General features: G+C 44.3%; 1 protein-coding gene across 8 annotated transcripts in view; it reads right to left on the bottom strand.

Annotated features, from left to right (window-relative positions):
• The window catches only part of LOC131529980 (NACHT, LRR and PYD domains-containing protein 3-like), a 50,909-nt gene extending 23,996 nt beyond the window's left edge, over positions 1 to 26,913 (bottom strand). For 5 of the 8 annotated variants that reach the window (XM_058760029.1, XM_058760037.1, XM_058760036.1 and 2 more), the window contains exons 1-7: positions 26,830 to 26,869; positions 26,403 to 26,469; positions 26,218 to 26,322; positions 25,813 to 25,911; positions 25,647 to 25,707; positions 24,329 to 24,521; positions 22,396 to 24,157 (exon numbers count right to left, since the gene is read on the bottom strand). In XM_058760029.1, coding sequence (XP_058616012.1) covers positions 22,396 to 24,157; positions 24,329 to 24,521; positions 25,647 to 25,707; positions 25,813 to 25,911; positions 26,218 to 26,322; positions 26,403 to 26,469; positions 26,830 to 26,848 — 2,306 coding nt within the window. In that variant the 5' untranslated portion in view covers positions 26,849 to 26,869. Of the gene's footprint in view, positions 1 to 22,395; positions 24,158 to 24,328; positions 24,522 to 25,646; positions 25,708 to 25,812; positions 25,912 to 26,217; positions 26,323 to 26,402; positions 26,575 to 26,829 lie in introns of all 8 variants that reach the window. The other 3 variants (XM_058760030.1, XM_058760032.1, XM_058760031.1) reach the window with 3 other exon arrangements.
• Positions 26,914 to 27,352: the final 439 nt, after the last annotated feature.

Here is a 27,352-nt window from a genome sequence, read left to right as displayed (position 1 = left end):
AATGTTCATGAATTTGAATCTCAACTGTCTCTTTCTCTCTCACTCACTCACACACACACACACACACACACATTCTTTCTCTCACACACACACACACACACACACACACACACATTATTTCTCACACACACACACACACACACACACACACAAGCTGTGTCTCATTTAGAAGGCTGCGTCCTCCGGAGGTCTCATTCGAAGGGTGCATACGTCATCGAGGCTGTCTCATTTCAGAAAAGCAAGTAGGACACTCCGAATGCGACCTTCGAATGCGACCTTCTTTCACGGGAATTCGGAGGATGCATCAGGTGTATCCTTCGCTGCAACAGACAACCCACAATTCTTTGCGTCAATAAACAACTGTCGTTAATTTGAAAAATGCCGGTGCCGGCAGATGTACACACAAGCGCACGTGGTGTTTTCAACTTAACTTAAATTGCCTCCAGTAAAAACTTTGAGGTTGATATTAACTCTCTGGGGTCGGCTGTCTCGCCGGCGAGACAAACTCGTTTTTTTTAAGATCAGTGCAAAAGACACTAAAAATACTCTGTTGATTTTGGTCACACAAATAAGTGTTATACATCAATCGAAACTGTTAAGTGTCTACTTTTTTTTGGGTACACTCACAATAACAACACAACTTTGTGCTTTTGGAAAAATAATAAAACAAACAGGGTGCGCTCTCTGTCTTCTCCGTCTCCGCGAACTGTTTTTAGAAACGCGTCACTAAAATGAACTGTAACTCAGCGAATACTCAGCACACAGACATGAGGGTTATATCTATGGAAAGCTTGAAGTGTATACTTTGCAACAAACATTCTGTGATGAAGTAATCTGTATGAAATCAACACGATGTTCAATCTGTCCCGTCTGACTCATTATCTCTAATGCGACCCCGCCCTCGCGCGACTCGCGCTGTTCATATGTAAATAGCCACGTGGTAAGTGCGCGCGTGCAAACGCCCAACAACACAAACAAAGAGGAGGTCCTTCGTGGCGGCTACTGTTTGTTTCTGGATGAAGACGCGCTGAGTAAAAGCAGGATTTCCCTCGAAGAAGAACACGATTTCATCCAGAAGAGGAGAGCAATCTGATGAGTAAGTAATGTTTCTTTTTTTGCATTAGTTAATGTTTTATTGTGACAAACTTAAACACATTTTACTAGTTGGGTTTTTCCCAAACGACAACATGATGAATGCTACGCGTCTAAGAATGTTTAGTACATGTTTATTATTACTACTCTGTTCACAAATATATTTTAATAGCGTGCACAATAATAATTAGTTTCTCAGATATAAAATATCATTTTTTTATAATACAAAGTACATCCTTTTATTGTACAAAGCATGCTTGAGTCTGTGGCTACATAATCATATCATAGACTACTATAAAATAATTCATACTGGACTATATGACTACAAAATCATAGTTGGGTTTTTCCCAAACTATAATTCCTGACTACAGTGTTTGAAATAGTGTAAAACATTTTGAATATGATGGGCAATTCATTGTATTTAAATTTCTTATGGTAGCGATGATGTTTTCATGCTCTATATAAAACAATAAAAGTAATATGAGTGTACACTGTAACATGATGAATGCTATGAGTCTTAAGTATGTTTAGTACATGTTTATTATTAATAGCCTACTCTGTTCAGAAATAGATTTTAATAAAGTGCTAAACAATAATAATTAGTTTCTCAGATATAAGATTTCTTTCTCTTTTTTTTATGATAGTACAAAGCATGTGTGAGTCTATGGCTACAAAACATATATATATATACAGATGTTCCTGATATTAACATGCTCACAAATGTTTTTTTGTTTGTATTTTATTGAATCAGATACCAGCACCAGATGTATCCTGATGTCTCTTCAAACTGTTTTCCTCTGAGAGCGCTGTACCAACATCAGATGTTCAACTACACCGATATTCTATGTTAAAACAAGCTCCTTCTCTACTGATTGTTTTTTTTTCTTCTTGAATCCATGGAAAGAAGTAGAAACACTTAAATAAAACGCATAAATATCAGGTATGATTTACTTGTTTCACTTGTTAAACAGAATCTGTTGCAGGAATGACTCAAAGTCTGTTCACATCTCTGTGGTTAGATCAGTGTGCACAATAATGTGTCTTTGACCTTCATTATGTATGTTTTGGTTATACTGTGTTGTAAATAAAATACAAATAATTTAAAAAAACCTTTTTTTCAATCTCCTCACATTCTCTCTTACCTGCCTCACTGTCACAGTCACACTGATGGGCCATTAGGGGCCCATAGGGGATGGCCCTTTGTCTCTCAGGTGAAAATCACTTAATATTCATGGCCATTGCCACTCCCTCGCATATAGACCCTCGATCACAAAACATGTCTTGAAAATTTTAAATCAATATATTGTTTTCTGTGAATGAGTAAGCAGAATGATTTTCACATAATTCTGAAGTAAATATTCTAGCCTACAAGACTGATTACTCAAAAGTCTTATTCACAACTATTTAGTGTGGGTTTTAAGGCCTTATTTCAGCTACTTTTTTTTCCCCAAAACTTACTAACCACGCATAATATTTTTTTTCTAAAAAATGCAAACATGCACATCCATCTTGGTCACATATTATTGTAGCACAGTTTGTGCTGAATACAAAAAAATTACATGTTGGTCAATAGTATGTTTTAAGTAGCTGAAATAAGCACAAATATCAGGGCATGTCAAAACATCTCAAGGGCCCCAAAATGACCTCAGACCCCAGAGGGTTAAGAACAAAAGTTAAACTTTGTTCTTAATATCCTCCTCCTTTTTTTCTCTAACAGCTGTCTGTTGTACGAACGTTGCAGCTCCTCAAACACTGAGCGAAATAAAACAAGCTTTTTTTAAAAATTACTTTCCAAATTTAGAAATATTTTTCCTTCATTTAAGTAGTGTGAGAGTGCAACGATGCTCTAAATGTGTTGGCAAATCAACGTGATATTTCCTGTTTTCTTTTCCGCCCGTCCTACGAAGGCCGTCTTGTTTAATTCTAGGTTGAGGACACTTCGTATACGTTACGCATCCTACAGAGGATGCAACCTCCAGAGGATTCGACCTCCGGAGGATGCAGCCTTCTAAATGAGACACAGCCACACACATGTCTGGTTTGCTATCCTTGTGGGGACTCTCCATAGACGTAATGGTTTTTATACTGTACTTACTGTATGTGCTGTTGTCCTACACCAACCCTACACCTAAACCTACCCCTTACAGGAAACTTTGTGCATTTTTAGATTTTCAAAAAAACACCATTTTGTATGTTTTTTAAGCCTTTTGAATTACGGGAACACAGGCAGTGTCCTCACAAACCACCTTCAAATTGTAATACCTCTGTCATATCCATGTCATTATACAAATTTTGTCCCCCGTAAACCACAAAAACCAGTACACACACACTTACACGTTGGTATTTGTGGTTTACGGGGACTCTCCATAGGCGTAATGGTTTTGAAAAGTGGGGACATGGGGTAATGTCCTGAAAAGTCACCTTCTACTTGTAATACCTGTCATACCCTTGTCATTATACAAATTTATGTCCTCATTTGTCACAAAAACGCGCCCACACACACACTTGTGTTTAACACACATATGTTTAAAAGGATATGTCACCCCTGACAGGAGAGGGGTGCTGGTGTGAGAGCATACAGTCTTTCGACTGTGCGCACGGAGCTAAGATGGCACGGTGCAACAAGCCTGCAATTAGCCTTTAAGATATTTGTATTTGTAAGCTAATTTTGGTTTAATAAACTTCAGTTATTGTTTGGAACTTCAACAAGTCTTTCTGGATCTATTCATGCTACTTTGCACGCGTCGGATTATTGCATCAACACCTCCCACAGTGACCAAGAAACAAGGGACAAAATTGGAAAGTTGAAGCTTGTTTTTACCACTACAGTCATAATATTTTGACTAAAATATAACGAGTAAATTTACACTGCAATATTATTTATAAGAAGTATAATAACTTGTAAAACAACAACCAGGAACAACCAATTCACGGCTCTCTTGTAAGCAGCATATATTGCTAAGAGAATGGCAGTATAATCCAAATGTGTTTATAGAGATTGTGTTTATAGAAAATGGTGAATTGTTTCATGAATTCTGTTAGTATTCGAGAAAAACTGTAAGACAGCTTATTAGAAAACAAAAACATTTGGAAAATATTTGGGACAAGATTCACAGATTTCAAGTCAAGTCAAGTCAAGTTGAGCTTTATTGTCATTCCACTACATGCGGGGGCATACAGTGGAACGAAATGTCGTGCCTCACAGGACCACGGTGCTACATAAATACAGGCATACAACAATGGAGTAAGACAATATAAACCTATACAAAACTATCCTACTGATAGATTTTGACTATAAATATAAATATACTATCTATAAAAAAGTACCTATACAAACTAAAAAATACAAACTATACAAACTATACGAATGCTTCAGATAAGTACTGTACATGTGCAAGGAGAAACATCAAGCAGCTGGCTGGGGAACAGTGCAGGATGATTTGTAGTGCATGAGCATGTAAACATACATATATTACTGAGTCTTTTGTGGGATTTGTGTACACACAGCAGTGTGTGTGAAAAGTGACTAGTGCGCATAGAGGAGGAGAGTGTACTACTACAGGTGGTTTGTACAGGCCCACTCACCTGTGTGTAGCACACTTGAATTGCACGTTACATGTTACAGGAGGTAGGGGTTTGTATGGGGGTTCAGAGAGGCGGGGTGATTTGAGTTCAGGGCTCTCACAGCCTGGGGAAAAAGCTGTTGAGCAGTCTGGCAGAGCAGGCTCTGATGCTCCGGTACCGTCTTCCTGATGGTAGGAGCTGGAAGAGACTGTGGGAGGGTGTGTGGAGTCCTTCACGATACTATTGGCTTTGCTGGAGCATCGTGTGAGGAAAATATCCAGGATGGAGGGAGAGGGGCACCGATGATCCTTGCAGCGGTGTTCACTGTCCGTTGTAGGGTCTTGCGGTCTGCTGCAGTACAGTTCCGTACCAGACAGTGATGCAGCTGGTCAGCCCACTCTCAATGGTGCCCCTGTAGAAAGTGGTGAGGATGGGTGGAGGGAGACTTGCTCTTTTCAGCCGGCGGAGGAAGTGTAGGCGCTGTTGTGCCTTCTTGGAGAGTGACATGGTGTTGGTGGACCAGGTGAGATCCTCTGTGATGTGCACCCCAGGAATTTAGTGCTGCTGACTCTCTCCACAGGCGAGCTGTCGATGGTCAGTGGGGGTGATCACGGAGTTTCTCCTGAAGTCCATCACAACCTCCTTTGTCTTACTCACATTGAGGGACAGGTTGTTAGTGCCACACCATTCAGCCAGCTGTGCCACTTCCTCTCTGTAGTGCGTTTCATCGTTGTTGCTGATGAGGCCTACCACTGTTGTGTCATCAGCGAACTTGATGATGTGGTTGGAGCTGGACTTGGCAGTGCAGTCGTGGGTCAGCAGCGTGAAGAGCAGCGGGCTGAGCACACAGCCTTGTGGGGCACCTGTGTTCAGTGTGGTAGTGCTCGAGGTGTTGTGGCCGACACGGACTGACTGAGGTCTTCCGGTTAGAAAGTCCAGGATCCAATTGCAGAGGGAATTGTTAAGGCCCAGCAGGTTGAGTTTATTTATGAGCTGTTGTGGGATTATTGTGTTGAATGCTGAGCTGAAGTCAATGAACAGCATTCTAACGTAGGAGTCTTTATTTTCTAGGTGGGTAAGAGCCAGGTGGAGAGTGGAGGAAATTGCATCGTTCGTAGAGCGGTTCGGACGGTATGCAAACTGGAGCGGATCGAGTGTGTTGGGGAGGCTGGTTTTGATGTTGTGCATGACTAACCTCTCAAAGCACTTCATTATGTTTGGAGTCAGTGCTATGGGACGGTAGTCATTTAGACAGGACACAGGTGATTTCTTTGGTACCGATATGATTGTTGTGGATTTGAGACATGTGGGGACGACTGCCTGGCTCAGCGAGGTGTTGAAGATATCTGTTAGGACATCTGTCAGCTGTGCAGCACAGTCTTTCAGTACACGGCCAGGTATGTTGTCGGGACCCGCAGCCTTGCGTGGGTTGATCCTAGATAGGGACTTCCTTACGTCGGCTGGAGACAGACAGAGCGCCTGGTCGTTGGGAGGTGTGGGCAGTTTTTGTGCAGGTGTGTCATTCAGCATTTCAAACCGTGAGTAAAAGTGGTTGAGTGTATCTGGGAGGGATGTGTCGTCATCACAGGCCTGTGGCGGGGGCTTGTAGTCTGTGATAGTCTGAATAGCTTGCCACAGGCTCCGTGTGTCACTGCTGTCTGTGAAGTGATTGTTGATTTTTTGAGCATATGACCGTTTTGCATTTTTGATGCTGCGGGACAGATTGGCTCTTGCTGTTTTGAGGGCTGCTTTATCTCCTGATCTGAATGCTTCATCTCTGGTCTTTAGCAGCCCACGAACCTCTGCTGTCATCCATGGCTTCTGGTTGGCGCGTGTGGTGATGGTCTTGGTGACTGTCACATCATCAGTGCACTTTTGGATGTAAGCAGTCACAGTTTCAGTGTACTCCTGCAGGTCTGTGTGGTTGTTGTAGGTGGCCGCCTCTTTAAACATGTTCCAGTCTGTGTCCTGGAAGCAGTCCTGCAGTGCTGAGGTGGCATTGTCTGGCCATACCTTGATCTGTTTGTGAACCGGTTTGGCCAGTTTCAGAAGTGGTCTGTATGCTGGGATTAGCATAACAGAGATGTGGTCTGAGTACCCGAGGTGGGGGCGGGGTTCAGCTTTGTATGCGCTCTTAACTGTTGTGTAAACAAAGTCCAGTGTGTTATTTCCCTTGTTGCAAAGTTCACATGTTGGTAGAACTTTGGCAAAACTGTCTTTAGGTTTGCGTGGTTGAAGTCACCGGCTATGATGAAAAAGCCGTCGGGGTTATTTGTTTGTTGTTCGCTGATGGCGCTGTACAGCTCGCGAGCGCGTCCTTTGCGTTTGCGCACGGTGGGATGTATACGCGACAATAACAATGGCCGTGAACTCCCGCGGCAGATAGAACGGTCGACACTTCACAAACATAAACTCCACCAGCGATGAACAGTGTTTTGTCACTACCCCAGCATTGTTACACCATTCTTTGTTGACGTACACACACAAGCCACCGCCGCGAGTCTTACCAGACAGTGATGAATCTCTGTCCGCGGTAGCAAGTTAGTCCGTGCAGCTGAATGGCGGAGTCCGGGATGTTGTAGTTCAGCCATGTTTCAGTGAAAACAAACACACAACAATCCCTTGTCTCATGCTGTGTAGATCGACTGAGTTGAATTAAGTCCAGTTTGTTTTCCAGAGAGCGAACGCTTGAGAGCATGAGTGTTGGAAGAGCCGGTCTTGTGGGGTTTTCCTCAGCCTAGCTTCGTATACCTCCGCGCTTACCGCGCTTCCGTCCTCTCTCACACCGCTTGCGACGCCGCCTTGTGCGGGTAGCGACAGTAAGGCGAGGCCGCGGTCTCGAGGTCCGGCTTCAGCAGTAAACAGAGGCCTCGTAGCTTCTCAGTAGCCGCCGGCGAGTTGGTCTTTGTATGTCGTTGCCGATATCCAAAAGTCTTTGGCGAACATATTTGAGTTTAGGAGTGATTTCCTTATGAACTAGCGGTAAATTTACACTATTTGGAGACGAACAGACGACATTAAAAGACAAAAAAGCACCGTCTTTGGGACCTGGAGCAGCCGCCGCGTCTGATCGCGCCGCCATCTTGGGTCTATTTCAATGTACACTGATTATATAAAACTATACTGTCAGTACATCATAGTTAAATGAAAGTGTTCTATGCATTTATTTCTGTTCAAAAGTATGGAAATTGATTTTTATAAATAAGCTTCAAATAGTCCTATTCTGTATCATGTGGCTCTCTCTAGTGGGCAACATTAATATTACAGCTTTTAGCCTCAGGTTATGTTATCACATAGGCTTTGATAATAAAATAAACGGCATAAATAACTACCTATTAGTGTTTTTTCACTGTTTATAATTCACTTACCAAGAAATATCACCTAAAAATCAAAAGCAAATCATGAAGCCCTATTCAGTGACTAACATGCAGCTTTTCCCCAAATATATTCACAATAACCATATGAATAAAATATTAGAATATAATAAATGTTAATCAGAGCACATGTGAACTTACTGGTAATAATTAATGCATCACAGTAGACCTAACTTCTGAAAAGTAGATTGTAGTGTTCTCGTGCAGTGTGTTGAAACTCTGACTAAACACCAAGTTAAACCGTAGCCAATGAAGACAGAGTCGTAGTAAGGTTGATCATTTACTGTCACTCTTCCTCATTAACATTTGCGGTGAAAACTGTAATGAAACAATACAACAATCTTCAGAATCCAGTGTCTTGACTAACATCGCATCATGAATGACTGTAACATAAGCATAAACTACTGTTCTCACTGTAGCAGCAGTTACAATGTCTATTAGTATCACTGAATGCTTGTACACAATAGTACACAACTGTTTTAGCAACTTATCAAACATATTTTTAACAAAATCATTACTAATATATGATCTTTTACATGTCTAATGTAATATCAATGAACTTACAGCATTGCCTCTGTGATGCTTTTAGAGGATGCAATGGATTATTAGAGAGCACGCTATGTCTGTCTCATTGTTTTCATGAAGAACGGATCACTCACAGGAAGTGACTAAACAGGAAGTGATGTCATCACATGAAACAAATAATATAATTTCTTTACAAACGAGGTAGATAAAGGAAAAGTAATTATGAACTTCGCATATTCACTTGAGAATATGTACTAAAAATATTTAAAGAACTATTTGAAAGTTACATTCCTTAAAGGGCAACACACTCCCCGCCTGACCTATGTGAGGTCACTATGAACCAGTGAGCGTGCTAAACCTTAGTCTCTAGATCAGTCTTTGGGTAGAAGTAGAACAACTTCTGCAATTGGCCTTAGAAAGGTTTTAATATTGCCTTGGTCAGTTGTTGTGACCTCAACCTTTCTTACATGCCCATCCTTTCCAGGAATACGGCAGAGATTCTGGCCATGGGCCAACAGTTGCGGGCTATCTGCTTGTCTCTGAGCAGAACTAGATCTCCCACTTGAAGGTTTCTGCAGGTACTGTCCACTTCTGTCTGTGTTGCAAGCAAGGTAAGTATTCGCGGCTCCAGCGGGTCCAGAACTGGTTTGCAAGAGCCTGAACTTGTCTCCATTGCTTTGTGTACAGGTCCTTGTCCGAGAAGTCTCCGGGAGGAGGCGGCACTCCTGTCTTCTGTGTAAGGAGTATTGACGGTGAAAGTATGAATGGTTGTTCTGGATCTGCAGACACAGGTAGGAGTGGTCGTGCATTAATGATAGCAGTCACTTCTGCCATTAGTGTGCAAAGGACTTCATGGGTTAAGCGAGTATTCAGCTGCAGAAACATTGAATCTAGGATTCTTCTGGCAATGCCGATCAGGCGCTCCCACGAGCCTCCCATGTGAGAACTGTGTGGTGGGTTGAATTCCCAGCTGCATCCTTGCTCACTGAGGTACCTTTGCACTGTTTTGTCCATTCCAAGCTCCTTGCACGCTCCGATGAAATTGGTACCGCAATCGGAACGGAGCTGTTTCGCAGGGCCTCTGAGTGCAAAAAAGCGCCTGAGAGCATTTATGCAACTTGACGTGTCCATAGACTCAATGATCTCGATGTGCACAGCTCTCGAACTCATACAGCAGAACATGATGGCCCACCGCTTGCTCTCCGCCTGTCCTCCTCTGGTGCGTCTGCTTGTGACAGACCAGGGTCCAAATACATCGAGCCCCACATATGTAAAGGGAGGGCAGACTTTGAGACGTTCAAATGGCAGGTCCGCCATGTATTGTTCTTCGAGCTTTCCACGCAGCTTGCGACAGGTTATGCATTTGTGGAGTACTGAATTGATTAGTGACTTGCCTCCCAAGATCCACAGTCCTGCTGCCCTGATTGCTCCTTCTGTCAGGTGACGCCCTTGATGTTTCACTTGCTCATGGTGATGTCGAATGAGCAATAGGGATATGTGGCTATCTTTGGGGAGAATTATTGGGTTTTTTTCCGCAGTTGCAACCTCAGTGTACTTTAGTCGTCCTCCAACACAAATGAAATTGTCCTCCATGATCGGACTGAGTTTCCGCAAGCAGCTACTTTTGGATACAGCTTGGTTAGCTTGGAGGGCTGACAGTTCTTTTGCAAATGCAGCCTTTTGTGTTGCTTTAAGGATAACATTCCTTGCATGGTCAATTTCGTCTGGAGCACGAGGTAAGTCACATCTGTGCCAACCTTTGCATTTGCTGTTTTGGTTCGTGTGCTTAAAGGATTTTGCTATGTGAACTAGAAATGCTACTCCTCTTACTAGGGAGGTGAAGGTAGAGAACCGTTGGAATCAGTTAGAGGTAAGCTTTGGTTCTTCCAGGTTAGTAGCACATGTTTGTACTTGTGGTCGGATTTCTGAATCATTTTCAGGTTCAATTAGTTCAAACGTCTCAGTTATTTGTGTTTTTTCTGCAGGTGGCTGACGCAAGAAGGAGGGGCCGGTGAACCAAGAAGTCTGTGCCAGGCAAGATGCAGGTAAAGATCGCGACGCATGATCTGCAGGGTTTTCTTCCGTACGTACGTAGTGCCACTGCTCAGGTCTCGAGGACTGACGGATGCGTTGGACTCTATTGTGAACATACACATAGAATCGTTTTGACTCGTTATAAATGTAACCGAGCACCACTTTGCTGTCGGTAAAAAACTTTATGTCATTTAACTCAAGATCTAGCTCATCCGCAATGAGATCTGCCATCTCTACTGCTAAGACAGCAGCACACAGCTCGAGCCTTGGGATTGTAGGCTCGGACAGGGGTACTAGTTTTGCCTTGCCCATAACAAATCCTACCGACTGGCCCATCTTTCTGAATTACTTTCAGATATGCCACGGCACCTATGGCCTTAGTCGATGCATCTGAGAATACACACAATTCTGTGTGCGCTGCTTCAATTAGTGAGGTTGTTGTGTATGTACGTGGAACATGAAGCTGTTCTAGGTCTTGGAGAGAATCTCTCCAGGCTTCCCATTTACTTAGTTTGTCCTCCGGGAGTAATGTGTCCCAGTCTGACTGTTCAGAGGTAAGTTCTCTGAGAAGGGCTCTTCCCTGGATCGTGACAGGTGCCAATAGACCCAGAGGATCAAAAACACTGTTGACAATGGAGAGGACTCCACGACGGGTGAATGGTTTGGCAATAGTCGATGCGGAGTAGGTGAATGTGTCGGTCGTGATCTCCCATAGCAGACCTAAACTCCGTTGTGTGGGTGAAGTTTCTCCACTCAGATCTAGGTCCTTGATTACTGGAGCACAATCTTCCAGCGGAAAAGCTTCCATGACTGTTTGAGAGTTCGAAGCAAACTTGTGCAAACGGAGGTTTGACTCAGCTAGTGAAGCCTGTGTTCGTTGGAGCAAATCGATTGCCTCAGCTTCGGATGGTACGGATACCAAACCATCATCAACATAGAAATCTGTTATCATAGTTATCACACCCCATGCACACACACACACACACACACACGTTTGTTTTTGTGAACTGTGGGGACATCCCTTAGGTGTAATGGTTTTTATACTGTACTAAGTGTATTTTCTATCGTCCTACACCTAAACCTACCCCTTACAGGAAACTGTGCAGTTTTACTTTCTCAAAAAAAACCTAATTCTGTATGATTTATAAGCGTTTTGAAAAATGGCGACATGGGGAAATGTCTTCATAAGCAATATTTCCTCTAATTTTTTTTTTCTTGCTGAGCAAAACTTTTCTCTATTGGGCGGGCATTTCGACCTTGTACAGCGCACACACAAAAAAGTGGGTGACTTTTAACTAATGTGCTATTTATATTTGATTTGACCCTTGATGTAACTAAATGATGTACACTTTAGGTTACCTGAGAAAACATCTTTTACAGTATAATACACTGCCGTTTAAAAGTTTGGGATCAGTAAAGTTTTTTAAAGAAGTTTCTTATGCTCATCAAGGCTGTATTTATTTGATAAAAAAAAAAAAATACTGAATATTATTTCACAAAATAATATTGTGAAATATTATTGCAATTTAAAATAAAAGTTTTCTACTTTAATTTACTTTAAAGTATAATTTATTGCTGTGATCAAAGCTGAATTTTCAGCATCATTACTCCTGTCTTCAGTGTCACATGATCCTTCACAAATCATTATAATATTTTTAATCAATTGGGGTCAAAAAAAAAAAAAGAAACTTTAAAAAAGTTTAAAGAAAGTTAAAGAGACTTTATTCAGCAAGGATGTGTTAAATGGATAAAATTGATAGTAAATACTTATATTGTTAGAAAAAAAAATATTTTGGATAAATGCTGTTCTTTTTAACTTTTTATTAATCAAAGAATCAAAGAAAAAAGTAACAGGTTCCAAAAAAAATATTAAGCAGCACAACAGTTTCACTGTAAATCAGCACATTAGATCAGCAACACTGATAATAAATCAGCATATTAGAGTGATTTCTGAAGGATCATGTGACACTGAAGACTGCAGTAATGATGCTGAAGATTCAGCTTTGATCACAGCAATAAATTATATTTTAAAATATAGGTATTAAAATAGGAAACCAATATTAGATATTGCAATAATATTTCACAATATCACTGTTTTCTTGAAATAAATACAGCCTTGATGAGCAAGAGACTCCATTAAAAAACAAGGTCAATTATTTATTAGGTTTATAATATAGGCCAAACATAATATAATATCAAAACAAACTAAAGCATTTAAACTGATAGAATAGAATAGAATAGAATAGAATAGAATAGAAAACTGAAGCAAAACTTAAACGGAGAACTGTAAGTTAAATAGCAATAGCCGTCATTTCACCGTCTCTGTTAACTATAGACCTGACATAGTCTGGCTACGTGTAACCCACTTCTAGCCCAAATAACCTTGAATTTGGATACATGTCATTTTTTGGCAGAAAACCTTGTAAGATGTATGATATTCAATCATGTAAGCAAAGTCAGCAGTGATTGCAAGGTGTTTGGTTTCATTTCTTTGACATTTTCAATGTGTAGCCTCGGTTTAGCTTGTAGTCAGAGCAGCTATTAGTAGACCACTTATAGTCAAAACTGATTCACTGTAGTTTTTGGCAGGCAGCGCATTAGATGGTTGATATCCCGTCATGTTCACAGTGTCACAAAATAATAGCATTATTTATTATGCCAAAAATAATTTTAAAGTTTTTAAAGTTTACTTGCATTTGATAATATGATGACATGCATCCCATAAACTGTTAAATGTAACATTCATACACACTATAATATATTATTGATATTATTCGACTGTCTTTCATTTTATAAATAAAAATGCAATTACAATTCCCAACCGCTAGACGACAGTTGTAGCCCGACTGAGACACGAGGCAGCGCGAGAGTTTGAATGTTGTTTTTACACGAGAGAGAGCACTAAGTTTACCAGCCGGAGATCAGCGGGCGAACAACAAACCATAAAGGACATTCCTACCTGGTCTTGTAAGTATCTGTGTTTTCGTTTTTACATGTGTTTATTATTTATCTGTATTATTTGTTATCATTTTTAGGAACCGTGACATTTTAGTGAAGGGAGCAGATCGTGGTTGTGAGCCGTGACTAGGCCCACGGTTCAGCATGTGTTCAGAGGATTAATTGCTAAATTTAATAGACAATAGAGTAAAAGTTTTATCATTTGTACGTGTTTACAAACTCAAGCGATTTTAAAACAGCACAAGAAGAGGCGAAAGAGCAAACAACAGAACAAACACAGCTTTGACAAAGATGAATCTATATTAATTTATACAGTGAACACACTCAGAAGAATTGGACAAACTGAGGAGGAGTTTCAACATCTGGAAAAGCGGTTGGAAAATGAGGAGATCCGTGGAAAAAATGAAAAGAAAAAAAAAAAACCTCTCCAAAACAACATTTCCTCACTAAAGCTCGCATCTTTGACAAAGTCGATCATTTATTTTAATTATTATATTGAATTTATCACTGAACAATGGCTTGTTACATACAGAGAGAGCATGAGCTAGTTGAATAGAATATCTTTGTTGTTGTTCAAGTACAATAAGATTTATTTTGAAACTTCCAAATTGATAGTAAAGCTTAACAATACAAATGGCAATATAAAGTTATCAATTATAAGTAGTTTTGGAGGCAGAGACAGATTGTGGGGGGCACTAACAGGGGAAAACTTAAACTGCTGGAATAAAGAGTTTTAAAGGGTTAGTGACGGAAAACTTGCAGGTCAATGGCATCAGTGTGGTTTAAGGTTGGTAAACACTTGTACACTGACGCATTTGAAAAGACTGCACTGTTCTCGATCATTAGAGGTATGTATATAAAACACACAACATTTACCAGAGAGCTTCTATCTTTTTTTTTAATACACTGAATGGTGATACACAATATATATCTAATTTTTTTGATTTTAGTAGGCATCCAAGCAAAAGAGAATGACTCTGTGTCACAATTAGAGTAATTAAAGTAAAAATTGTCAAAAAAGCTTTTCTTATGCTAATTTTTTTTATGCTAATTTGGCAGATGCTGTGATGACCAGCTTCCCGGCAGCAACAGAGCTGGACTTGAGGAATGCAGTCGGGAAGCACTTTAAACAAGAAATAAAACCAATAATTAATAACTTCCTTTAAGTTCACTGTTGGTTGTTTTATTTGTTAAAATAAGTAAACCAACAAAAGGGTTAATCTTTTTTTTTATGTAGTCATTTATCCAGAATGTTTTAATGTTAAGTGTGATAACATGCTTTTTTTCTTTTAAATATCTTAAGTTAGTAGTTTTTTAATACTTCTTATCCGTGTTTGTAGTTCTGAACTAAATCCTTTGTTAAAGCGCAATGGATTGTGGATCTCGCCAGAGAGACCAATCCACTTCAAGTGTAACTAAACGAGCCAATGGACATTGGCATGCGATCATTGCATCCAGCTGCCGCTGATCACAGCGTGAGTATAAGAGGCAGTGGGTGCACCGCATTAATTCATGCTTTCGCCGAGGAGCCGAGCCGGTGACCCGGCCGCTCAGCGGTGGTACAGCGACTGTGGCAACGGGCGTGACGTCTCCGTTCCCTTCTTCAGGGAACCAGGGTTACATACGTAACCAAGACGTTCCCTTTCAATCGGTCACTCCGAGTCACGTCGGATGACCGAAGAATTGGGATCCCTACCAAAACGCCACAGGAGCTGCCCCTTCCAGTGCCCTGTGTAGGCCTCCTAATCCTTCCTATAAGGCAGACGATAGGACCGGGCTCTACACAGAGAAGGTCAACTACTGTTGTTCCTTGGGCAACCCAGACAGTAGGACTTTGGATAACACTGGGAAGCGTGCCCTTCCGTTTGGAAGAGGCACACTGCTGAGTCACCTCCTCCCCGAGGGGGTTAAGTGGCATTTAGACATATGAAGTAACCCCGTAGGTCCCTATTGCACATAGAAGTCTCTGAGATGGCTTAGGCTGCATCATTAGAGATGGCAGAACGTGGTCTGCCAGGGGAAACACCGCTCTAATAAGCATACCATGGAATACACATATGGGATCCCGGCAGGGTCTCTCATATGGGCACTAGCCTCACATCAGATTTCAATCAGAATTCATTGGCTGAAAGGCCTGGAGCCGGACGCTCCGCCACGTCCAGACGCCGGAGTGCTGGAGGACTCGACAGGGTTTGCCTGGTTAAGGAACTCTCTGGAGAATTAGGCGAAAGAACGCCGCAAGCCGACTCTGAGCCTGGCCTCTCAGTGCCACTACCCGTTTGAGGTGAGAACACAGGAGGAAACCGGTTCGACACGTAGGCTATAAAACTTAGCGAACGTGTTAGGAGTCGCCCAACCCGCAGCTCTACAGATGTCTGCTAGCGAGGCACCATGAGCCAGCGCCCAGGACGATGCGACACTCCTAGTGGAGTGAGCACGCAACCTGAGCGGGCAGGGCACACCTTGTGCTTCATAGGCCAAGGTGATGGCATCCACTATCCAGTGGGCCATCCTCTGCTTGGAGACAGCCTTCCCCTTCTGCTGTCCTCCGTAACAGACAAAGAGCTGTTCTGAGGTCCTGAGTTCTATCCACGTACTGTCGCAGTGCGCGTACAGGACAGAGCAAAGCAAGGGCTGGGTCTGCCTCCTCCAGGGGCAGTGCTTGCAGGTTCACTACCTGGTCCCTGAAGGGAGTGGTAGGAACCTTGGGCACATAGCCGGGCCGGGGCCTCAGTGTTGCACTGGAGTCATCCGGCCCAAACTCAAGGCACGATTCATCGACCTGCAGGTGCCTGCAGGTCCCCCACCCTCTTGATCGAGACCAACGCAGTCAGGAGTAGGGTTTTCATAGAGAGAAACTTCAACTCAACTGACGGCAAAGGCTCGAAGGGGGCAGTTTGTAGGGCTCTTAGCACCAATGCCAAATCCCAAGAGGGTAAGGAGGGAGGCCTAGGAGGGTTTAACCTCCTGGCCCCCCTAAGAAACCTGACAACCAGATCGTGCTTCCCCACCGACCTCCCCTCTACGGGGTCGTGGTGAGCGGAAATAGCAGCAACATAAACCTTAAGGGTGGAGGGGGACAGCCTACGCTCCAACCCTTGTTGCAAAAAGGAAAGCACGGCTCTGATCGAACATCTCTGGGGGTCCTCACAGTGAGAGGAACACCATTCGACGAACAGGTTCCACTTCAGCGCATAGGCCCGTCTTGTCAATAGTGAGAGCTACCTCCTGGGGCAGATCACCTAGAAGCTCCGCGTCCCGTCCAGGGACCACACATGGAGTCTCCACAAGTCTGGACCGGGTGCCAGAGGTGCCCGTCTCTGAGAAAGCAGATCCTTCCTCAGAGGAATCGGCCAGGGAGGGGCTGTCGCGAGCATGAGTTCCGGGAACCAGGTCCTGTTGGGCCAATATGGAGCCACTAACAAGACCTGCTCCTCGTCCTCCCTGATCTTGCACAGTGTCTGTGCTAGCAGGCTCACTGGGGGGAACACATATTTGCGCAGGCCCAGGGGCCAGCTGTGTGCCAGTGCATCCGTGCCGAGCGTTGCCTCGGACAGGGAATAGAACCACTGGCAGTGGGTGGTTTCTGGAGACGCAAACAGGTCTACCTGAGCAACTCCGAACCGACTCCAAATCAGCTGGACCGCCTGGGGATGGAGTCTCCACTCCCCAGGAAGTGCTGCTCGAGATAGCTCGTCGGCCGCCTGATTGAACACTCCTGGGATGTGGATGGCATGAAGGGACCTCAGATGCTTCTGACTCCAGAGGAGGTGGCGGGCGAGTTGCGACATGCGACGGGAGCGTAAACCGCCTTGCCGGTTGATATATGCAACGGTCGCAGTGTTGTCCGTACGGACCAGAACGTCCTTGCCCCGAAGGCGACCTCTGAGGCGGCTCAAGGCAAGGCGTACTGCCAGCAACTCGAGGTAATTGATATGCCAACGCAGTTGGGGACCCGTCCACATCCCTGACACTGCGTGCCCGTTGTACGTGGCTCCCCAGCCGGTGGCCAAGGCATCCGTGAATACCACAGCATGCCTGGATACCTGCTCCAGGGGCACTCCTGCCTGAAGGAACGAGGGATCTGTCCACGGGCTGAAGGTTTTGCGGTAGGCCGGTGTAATCTGAACCCGGTGAGTACCGCGTTTCCACGCCCACCAAGGGACTCGGCCATGGAGCCAGTGCAGAAGCGGTCTCATATGGAGCAGACCGAGCGGAACTAGCGCCGCAGCTGCAGCCATATACCCCATGAGCCTCTGAAAGAGTTTCAGTGGGACCGCCGTCCTGCCTGATAAAGTCTTGAGGCAGTTCAGCACCGACTGAGCACGTTCCTGGGTGAGGCGTGGTCTGGTTGACCGAATCCAACTCCATGCCGAGAAAAGAGATACTCTGCGTTGGCACGATGCGCACACCACGTTCTCTCAGGGGAACAAGGACCTTGTACTAATATGCCCGACCCTCGAATCGCAGGAATGGCCTGTGTCACGGGAAAATCGAGACATGAAAGTACGCGTCCTTCAGGTCGATCGCTGCAAACCAATCTAGGGGACGGACGCACCCAAAAATGTGTTTCTGCGTCAACATCTTGAACGGCATCTTGTGAAGTGCACGGTTCAAAACTCGCAGATCCAAGATCGGTCGTAACCCACCACTTTTCTTGGACACAATGAAGTAAGGGCTGTAAAACCCCGACCTCATATCGGCTGGAGGGACCGGCTCTATTGCGTCCTTCGCCAGCAGGACTGCAATTTCCGCACGCAAGACAGGGGCATCGACGGCCTTGACTGAAGTGAACCGGATGCCCCCGAACTTGGGGGGACGCCGGGTGAACTGAATCACGTAGCCGAGTCTGATGGTCCGCAGGAGCCACCGAGACGGACTGGGGAGCACTAGCCAGGCTCCGAGAGACCGTGCCAGCGGGACCAACGAGGCCACCTACATACCCGCGGTGGGGCAGCGAGGTAGAACACAGGGACCCGGCCCGGAGCCTGTGACGACGGGGGCGGGGTCTGGGTGTGCAGTGTAACACTCACCTGATTCCTCCTCGTGAGGGAGGAAACACAGGGACCCGGCTTGAGGCTTGTGACAGCCTGGCGTGTGGCGACTTAGGCGGGGACTCGAGTGCTACCGCCTTACCTGGTTCCACGAATGGGCAGGAGGGGTGCTCTTGGGCAACCCACTGCTGCCTGGTGGCGAGAGAGGAGAAGGGAAGTGATCCCGTGATGCACGGTTCACCACTTTCCTCCTCTTGAGACCCAGAGATTGAGGAAACCGCTATTTTATTGATGTTTTGGGTACCGCTGGCTGCTGGGCCAGCGGCGGAACAAAAACAAAACTAAACAAAAGATTCTCCACCCGGCCCTCCTCCGGGGGAGGGAGTGGTGCAATCACCATCTCCCGACGAGCAGTCTCCTCCATCCCTGGGTCGCCCGTCTCAGGGCCTCTTGCACTTGCGCTTGCCGCCAGGTTTGGCGGGGGCCTGGACGGGCTGGGCGTCCTGCCTGCAACCGGCTCCATGATGCTGCGGCTGCGCGGGAGCGGGGGCAGCCGCAGTGGGGTGCCCACGGCAACGAGCAGGCTGAGGGGCTGCAGCCGGAGTGGAAGCAGCAGGTTTCCTCGGGCGCATGATGTGTTTGATCGCCTCAGTCTGCCTCTGGGCTGCCGAGAACTGCTGGGCAAAGCTCTCGACAGCGTCCCCGAAAAGGCCGGTCTCCGACACGGGAGCATTCAGGAACTGTACCTTCTCTTGCTCCTTCATGTCAGCGAGACACAGCCAGAGATGGCGCTCCTGGACCACTAGCGTGGACATCGCACGACCCAGAGACTGTGCGGTCACCTTCGTCGCTCGAAGCGCAAGGTCCGTCGCAGCACGCAGCTCATGTAGAATCGCCAGGTCGTGACCACCCTCGTGCAGGTCTTTCAGGGCTTTGGCCTGGTGGACCTGCAGTAACACCATGGCGTGGAGGGCAGAAGCCGCCTCCCCACAGGCTCTATAAGCACTGCCAGTTAGACCTGACGAATACTTACAGGCCCGCGAGGGAAGACACGGGTCACCCCGCAGAGTGGTAGCGGCTGTTGGACATAGTTGCATGGCCACAGACCGTTCAACAGAGGGGATGCCCACGTACCCCAAAGCGGCTCCACCATCGAGGGTGGTGAGGGGGGAGGAGCCACAAGATTTGTTTCGGGCAGTGAAAGGTGCCTTCCACGATCTTGTGAGCTCCTCAGGCACTTCCGGGAAGAATGGCACCAGAGGGGGGTGCTGAGAACCAGCACGACCCCCGCCGAGAAACCACTCGTCCAGCCTCGAAGGATCGGGACGCGGTGGAGGATTCCACACGAGCCCGACATTCTCGGCGGCCCGGGAAAGCATAGTCGTCATCTCTGGGTCTGGCTCGGACAACGCTACCACACCCGAAGGGGACAACGCAGCCGGGTCGTCATCCCCGGAGAGAGAGGACTCGCCCTCCGATGCAGCGACCGACATCTGGTCGTCACAGGGGGCACCGAAGGAAACGCGTGGTGCACTCTGTCCAGCAGAGGACCCAGCGCGCTCCTTCGGCAGCTCCACCGGCTGCTCCACCGGCTGCGGAGTGCTTGAGGGGTCAGTAACTCCTCTTGGGGAAGCCCTCACTGTCACCCTCAGATCACCTCTGACTCCAACGTATACAGCGCCGCCCCGGGAATGAATACTGGATCACGGCAGAGGGACTCCGCCGTGTTTGACATAGCTGAGTCTATTATTCAACTCCGAGATGGTCATGTCCCCACAAGAAGAACATGAACCATCCACGAAAGCTTCCTCAGCGTGCTGAATGCCCAGACACGTGAGGCAGCGATCGTGACCGTCCTGAGGCCAGAAACGCACGGGTGATAAGACATCTTTAAAAAGACACGATCACCCGTGTTGCTCTTTTAGAGAAATTTGCTCTTTATTAAGTGCTGAAGCACGCAGGGTAGCTGGCCACCACACACTCCTAGTGTGACTGTCTTCACGGGAATCGTCTCCTCTTGATCCCTTGAGACCGCGACCACCGCTGCTGCACTGTAACGCACGCACTCGCTCGCTCTTCTCACTCGCAGGAAAGGAGAGCAGCAGTGATTCACTGCCGCTCGGCTACGAAGCGAAAGGATGAATTAATGCGGTGCACCCGCTGCCTCTTATACTCACGCTGTGATCAGCGGCAGCTGGATGCAATGATCGCATGCCAATGTCCATTGGCTCGTTTAGTTACACACGAAGTGGATTGGTCTCTCTGGCGAGATCCCCAATTCGTCGGTCATCCGACGTGACTCGGAGTGACCGACTGAAAGGGAACTGTGTTTGTAAAGCACGTTTGTTTTGGTAAGCAACACCGAAAACAGACTGCAACCAGGTAATATTGGTTTGTTGTTGTTGATAACAAAAAAATAATCACCTAGATTCAGTATGCAGTCTTTGTGAAGTGTTATTAATCTGAACGTTTTAATTATAACAGCTTTTTGATTATACAGTGTAGGGTCAAACAGTGTAATCATTTATGAGTAATTTTAAAAGCATAACTCACAAACATTTTGAACTATGGTGTCATTTAAAAACAAAAAGAGACATCAAGAATCGGTGTATGAATCTCATTAATGGTGACTGTCAAAAGCTTCATGCTGCAATGCATGCTGGGTATCTAGTCTCTCTGCAGTGAGTGCACTTTGACCTTACATTGTGACCATAGTATGAGCTCACAGTGAGGGCGCTGTGAGGTTACACTTTTAGCTCACTGTTACCTCACATTGTGACCTCATCACGAGTATCCTGGGAGATCATGGTGACATCACTGTGAGGTCAAATTGTTGACTGGGCGGTCTTCAGACAGAGAGCGCGCGAACACAAGCACGGGACAATTTGAAAGAAAGGAGCTGCTTATCAGCGTGTACTGGATTAAGTCGAAATAGTCTTGGTTATAATTGTATCCGCAACCCGCCCGTGCCTGTCACCAGTCCGACCCGCACCCGCACCGCACCCGACACGTCAATATTATTCCACCTGTTACGTCAATTTTTGCGGTTCACCTGTCGGGTACCCGCCCGCGTGCAGGACTCTGATCCACACTTCAAAAATCTGCCTGAAACAGTAGACCATCCGGGGATGCAATCGCTTGCTGGGTATTTTCAAAAAACGTGATCATGTGAATTCTTATCTAGTTATCTATCATCGCTATGAACAGTTTGCACAATACAGCTGTGTGTGACTGTAATTGTCTCTGAGTTTTGCTATCATTCTGCGCCCATCCTCCGCTATTTCCAGCACTTAATCAAGCCACTCTTCTTTAATACATGAGGACGTGGAGCTGGCTCTCGATTTGAGCTGTTTATTCAGCAAACATTGAAGTATTCAGTTTCTACAGCGACTCATTCTCTGGGTACACTGCTCATAAATCACCTTCTCCTTGTAATACCTGTCATACCCATGTCATTATAGCTACATATTTATGTCCTCAGTTGTCACAAAAATGCGCGCACACACACACACACACTCACTCACTCACTCACACACTCACACACACACTCACGCACGCACATATGCGCACACACACACAAACTCAAAGAAACATTTTTTGATTCTAATCCAATATTTGTAATATCAGAGAGTCACAACCCTGTTCCTGGAGACACCTCAACTTTGCACAGTTTGGATGAATCTCTCTTATCAAACACACTTGATTCAACACTTCAGGTCATTAGTAGAGCGCTCTGTGATGTTAGCTGAGTGTCAAATAAGAAAGACCTCAAAATATACAGAAACAGTGTAGAGAAACACAGGCCTACTGTACACAATAAAGTCAAAAAAACAAAGACACTGTAAAATACTCACTCAATCTTTCTAGATGCTTTGATCACTGGCAGCAGCCTCAAGAGACATTCTTCTGATGGATAATATTTCCACAGTTTAAACTCATCCAGCTCTTCTTCTGAGTTCAGCAGCACAAACACCAGAGCCGACCACTGAGCAGCAGACAGTTTGACTCCAGAGAGACGACTGTCATCTGTTCTGCACAGGTATGTTTGTACCTGCTGCTCCAGTGAACGATCATTCAGTTCATTCAGACAGTGGAACAGATTGATGGATTTCTCTGGAGAGCGATTCTCTCTGATCTTCTGTTTGATGTATTCAGCTGTGTCCTGATTGATCCGAGAGCTGCTTACTGTCTTTCTCAGGAGGCCTTGTAAGAGAGTCTGATTAGACTCTAGTGAGAGACCTAGAAGGAACCGGAGGAAAAGGTCCCAGTGTCCGTTCTCACTCTGTAAGGCCTTGTCCACTTCTCTCTTCAGTAAACTGGTCATTGGTGATCTGAATATATTCCACAGTCCTGTGTTTTGTTCAGAAAAGGACAGCAGCTTGAATAAAGCAGCAAGAAACTCCTGAATACTCAGATGAACAAAGCTGTACACCTTCCCCAGCTGCAGTCCAGACTCTTGTCTGAAGATCTGGGTACAAACTCCTGAGTACACGGACACTTCTCTGACATCAATGCCGCTGTCTTTCAGGTCCTCCTCATAGAAGATCAGGTTCCCTTTTTCCAGCTGTTCAAAAGCCAGTTTTCCTAGAGACAGAATAGTCTTTCTAGCCTGATCAGAGTCGATGTCATATTTCCCATCATACTTCTGTGTCTTCAGTTTGGTCTGAAAGATCAGGAAGTGTGTGAACATCTGTGTGAGAGTCTTAGGAATCTCTGCACACTCTGCTTTACCCATCATCCTCTCCAGAACAGCAGCTGAAATCCAGCAGAAGACTGGGATGTGACACATGATGAACAGACTTTTTGATGATCGGATGTGTGTGACGATCCTATCAGCCAGACTCGGATCATTTATTCTCTTCCTGAAATATTCCTCCTTCTGAGGGTCGTTGAATCCTCGTACCTCTGTGACCTGGTGGACACACTCAGGAGGGATCTGATTGGCTGCTGCTGGTCGAGAGGTGATCCAGAGGAGAGCAGAAGGAAGTAGGTTCCCCTTGATGAGGTTGGTCAGCAGCACATCCACTGAGGCTGATTCTGTTACATCAGACAAGCTACGATTGTTTTGGAAATCTAGACGTAGTCGACACTCATCCAGACCATCAAATATTAACATGACTTTGTAGTCATTATAATATGTTAAATTAAATTCTTTGGTTTCTGTGTGAAGGTGGTTTAGAAGATCCACAAAACTGAGATTTTTCTGTATCAGGTTCAGCTCCTTGAAAGGAAGTGGAAATATGAAATGAACGTCCTGATTGGCTTTTCCTTCAGCCCAGTCCAGAATGAACTTCTGCACAGAGACTGTTTTTCCAATTCCAGCGACTCCTTTAGTCAGCACAGTTCTGATGGGTTTGTCTTGTCCAGGTGAGGGTTTAAATATGTTGTTGCAGTTGATTGGTGTCTCCTGTGTCTCTGGTCTCCTGGACACTGTCTCAATCTGTCTCACCTTATGTTCATTATTGACCTCTCCACTGCCTCCCTCTGTAATGTAGAGCTCTGTGTAGATCTCATTCAGACGTGTTGAGTCTCCATGATTGGACATTCCTTCATTGATTCTCTGATGTTTATCCTGTAGTCTGGATTTGAGTTTTTGTTGATACACAGGCATCAGTTCTGAGCAAAGGAAATAATTGTTGTTATTAGCAGAACAATATTTTAGAAATGTATTTTTAGGTTTGATATGTTAGATATTAGATTGTGTCGTGAGATTCAGGAACATTAGTGACTGAAGACAGAAGATTCATATAAAAACACAGGCTATAATCTGCTGATCAGAGCTCTTACTGGTCTGTAGTGTGTTAGCGAGGTCTGTCTGGTTCATCTTCCTCAGGATCAACAGTGTGATCTTCAGAAGCCCCTCTCTGACTCTGTTATGACCCTCGTCATCATAACGGTCTCTTTCAGAGCATTCTGGGTAATCTGGACTCAGTAGTCGCTTAAAACCTTTCAACTCAGAAATGATTTTGTGCTCAAGCTCCTGAAATCATAGTGAATATTCAAACAATAAACCTCCATTCAGTCACAGAGAAGGTGAACCAAAGGATCAACACACAAGAGTCAAGAGTGATTTATTTGGGTAACACTTTATTTTGATAGTCCACTTTAGACATTCTACTAACAGTAAGTAACTAGCAGTCATTAGAGTAGTAGTAGATTGTCTGTTTAATATCTTCAAACACTATTTTGATGGCTCCACAACATACAACATACTGACTTTGAGAAACTTTGCAAGTGTCAACTTATTCTACTAAACCTAAACCTACCCTACTGAGAGTTAGTAGACATGTAGTTGACACATAGTTACAAAGTTACTTATAGTTAGTAGCATGTCTGAAATGGACTATCAAAATAAATTGTGACCTTTTTTTGAAGATTAGTCAAAGGCATGAATAAACATAACTGAATTATATCACACCTGCTAATAACTTCCACTGTTTGCTCAAACATCAGCGTCTACAGATACTGAGGTTAAAAGAGGGAGTTTGACTGGATTGGCTGTTTGCTAGATTGATGTTCATCCTTGTGCAGCAGTCAGGTTACATATGGATTCAGCTTCTCTACTTTAGTGATCATTGATCTGCTTTATAGTGACCAACAAATTATCTTATGTTGGTAAGAATTGAAATGGTAAACGTAATTTTATCAAGTACAACATGTTCCTGGATCAACATTCCACGCAACCAAACAGATTTGAGGGATATCTTTTCAGGAAATATCTGTTTTAGGCTTATGATCGCGGTTAGGTGCTTATACACCCTTGTTAATCAGTTATCGTTTTGATTTTAGGAATAAATTATGGGTAGGGTTAGGTTTAGGGGTAGGAAGTTTATATTTCTGGACAGTAATGTTGATCCAGGATAAGCAAAAAATGTTGATCCAGGAAACTGTCTTACTTCGCAAAATCACGGTGACTGTGTTGGGACACACACACGCACACGCACACACACACACACACACACACACACACACACACACACACACACACACAAACACACACAAACAAAACACACACAGACACACACACACACACACACACACACACACAAACAAACAAACAAACAAACAAAACACACACAGACAGACACACACACACAAAACCAACCTTGAAAATGGAGTCTAATTTCTTCTTTGCTGAATGTGATTCTGGTCCTTCATGTTTTTGACTGTAGTTAAACAAATATTGAATATCTTTGTAAATATGTATTAATGAATTCAGTACACATCAGTAAATGAATGAATATCTTCTTATACTGTAAACTAAACAACACCTCAGATCAGCAGATGAGTCTCCCGAGCTGAATTGAGTCATTGATCGGTCACTCTTCATGGACACACAGCTGGGTTCAGGAGATTCATTCTCACACAGACTGAAACACAACAGCAATACAAACTGTTTCTGAAAATCTCACACTGCTCCGACAGAAACACCTTTACTGTCTCAACCTCCCTTTAATGTTCATCTCTTTCACTTGAGTGAAATATTAAAGTATTCTCTTCATATAAATAAAAGGAATCTGCACTCATGTGCCCTTTTCATTCATGTATTGTAGAATAAAATAGACAGATACACACATATAGATACAGACAGACACAGAAACATCCAGCAGCAACAGAGACACTGCTGACAATAACACACCTCACCTACAGTATATATGACACTCATAATATCTCACCTGGACTCAACAGAAGAGTCTTCCTCTCTGCAGAGATCTGAAGGATGTTTCCTCACAGACACATCGATGTGTTCAGCTAAATCTGATTCACCCCCCTGAATCTGACTATAAATTAAAATGCTATTGTAGTATGCATTTATTGTTTCTGAACATTAAAAAAAGTGAAACATTTCAGTTTTTCTCACCTCTTGACTGTCTTTATCTGTGTGTGATGTTCTTCAGAGAGATTCATTCTGGAGGCCATGGTTTCATCTAAAAGCAGATACAGATGTTGATCCTCAGTGTGAGTTATGAATCATCTCAGCAATAATTTTCTCAAATCCAGCTCTGTCTCAACAGTCAGTCCTCAGTAATGACCTGCACACATGAAAAACTATTTAATCCTGACATTATTTACACAGAATCAAATTATTCACCAACTGCATAAACTCAGACAAGCACTGTGTTAAAATAAAAGTAAAGCTGGAATCTGATGATTTACAGACTCTGTGTTTTATCTTCTAATGTCATTTAAACTACTTTCAAAATATCTGATACGCTGTTGTGCTTCACTTTAAACCAGTCAGGATTGATTTTGACTATCAAAGATGATTGTAAAATCGTGATACTCACCGTGTTTTTCTCTCTTCATGTAGTTTATTTCCTCGTCTGACAAAACAGATCCTGCTGTAATAGTTTCACTTTCTCTGTCAAGCTCCTCATCACTTGCTCCTCCTTCAGGATACGAGTGGAATATATTAGCAGTGTCCATGCAGTTATTTTCCTTAGTAATGTGAGAAGCAAAGAAAGCAATAATAATCTGGCTATAAGTTAAAAACATAACTATTTCAAAGAGTTATATAAATCAAACCTATCAAAAAACAGGATGTAAGTGTAGTAAAATCAGCAAATTAATATGTGAGCACATGTATCCCATTATGCCGAGTTCACACTGCACGATTTTAGCCCGATTTTTCACTTGCCGACAGGTTTTGATAAATCGCCGACAAATGCCCTAATGCCGAGTTCACACTGCACGATTTTAGCCCGATTTTTCACTCGCCGACAGGTTTTGATAAATCGCCGACAAATGCCCCACATCGGAGGCAAATCGGAGCTCGTTCACGCGAGTGACAATCGCGCAGTGTGAATTACC

The sequence above is a fragment of the Onychostoma macrolepis genome, chromosome 22, assembly GCF_012432095.1.
Source record: "Onychostoma macrolepis isolate SWU-2019 chromosome 22, ASM1243209v1, whole genome shotgun sequence".
Classification (NCBI taxonomy): Eukaryota; Metazoa; Chordata; class Actinopteri; order Cypriniformes; family Cyprinidae; genus Onychostoma; species Onychostoma macrolepis.
The sequence above is the reverse complement of the archived record's forward strand: the minus strand, read 5'-3'. Positions and strand labels throughout refer to the sequence as shown.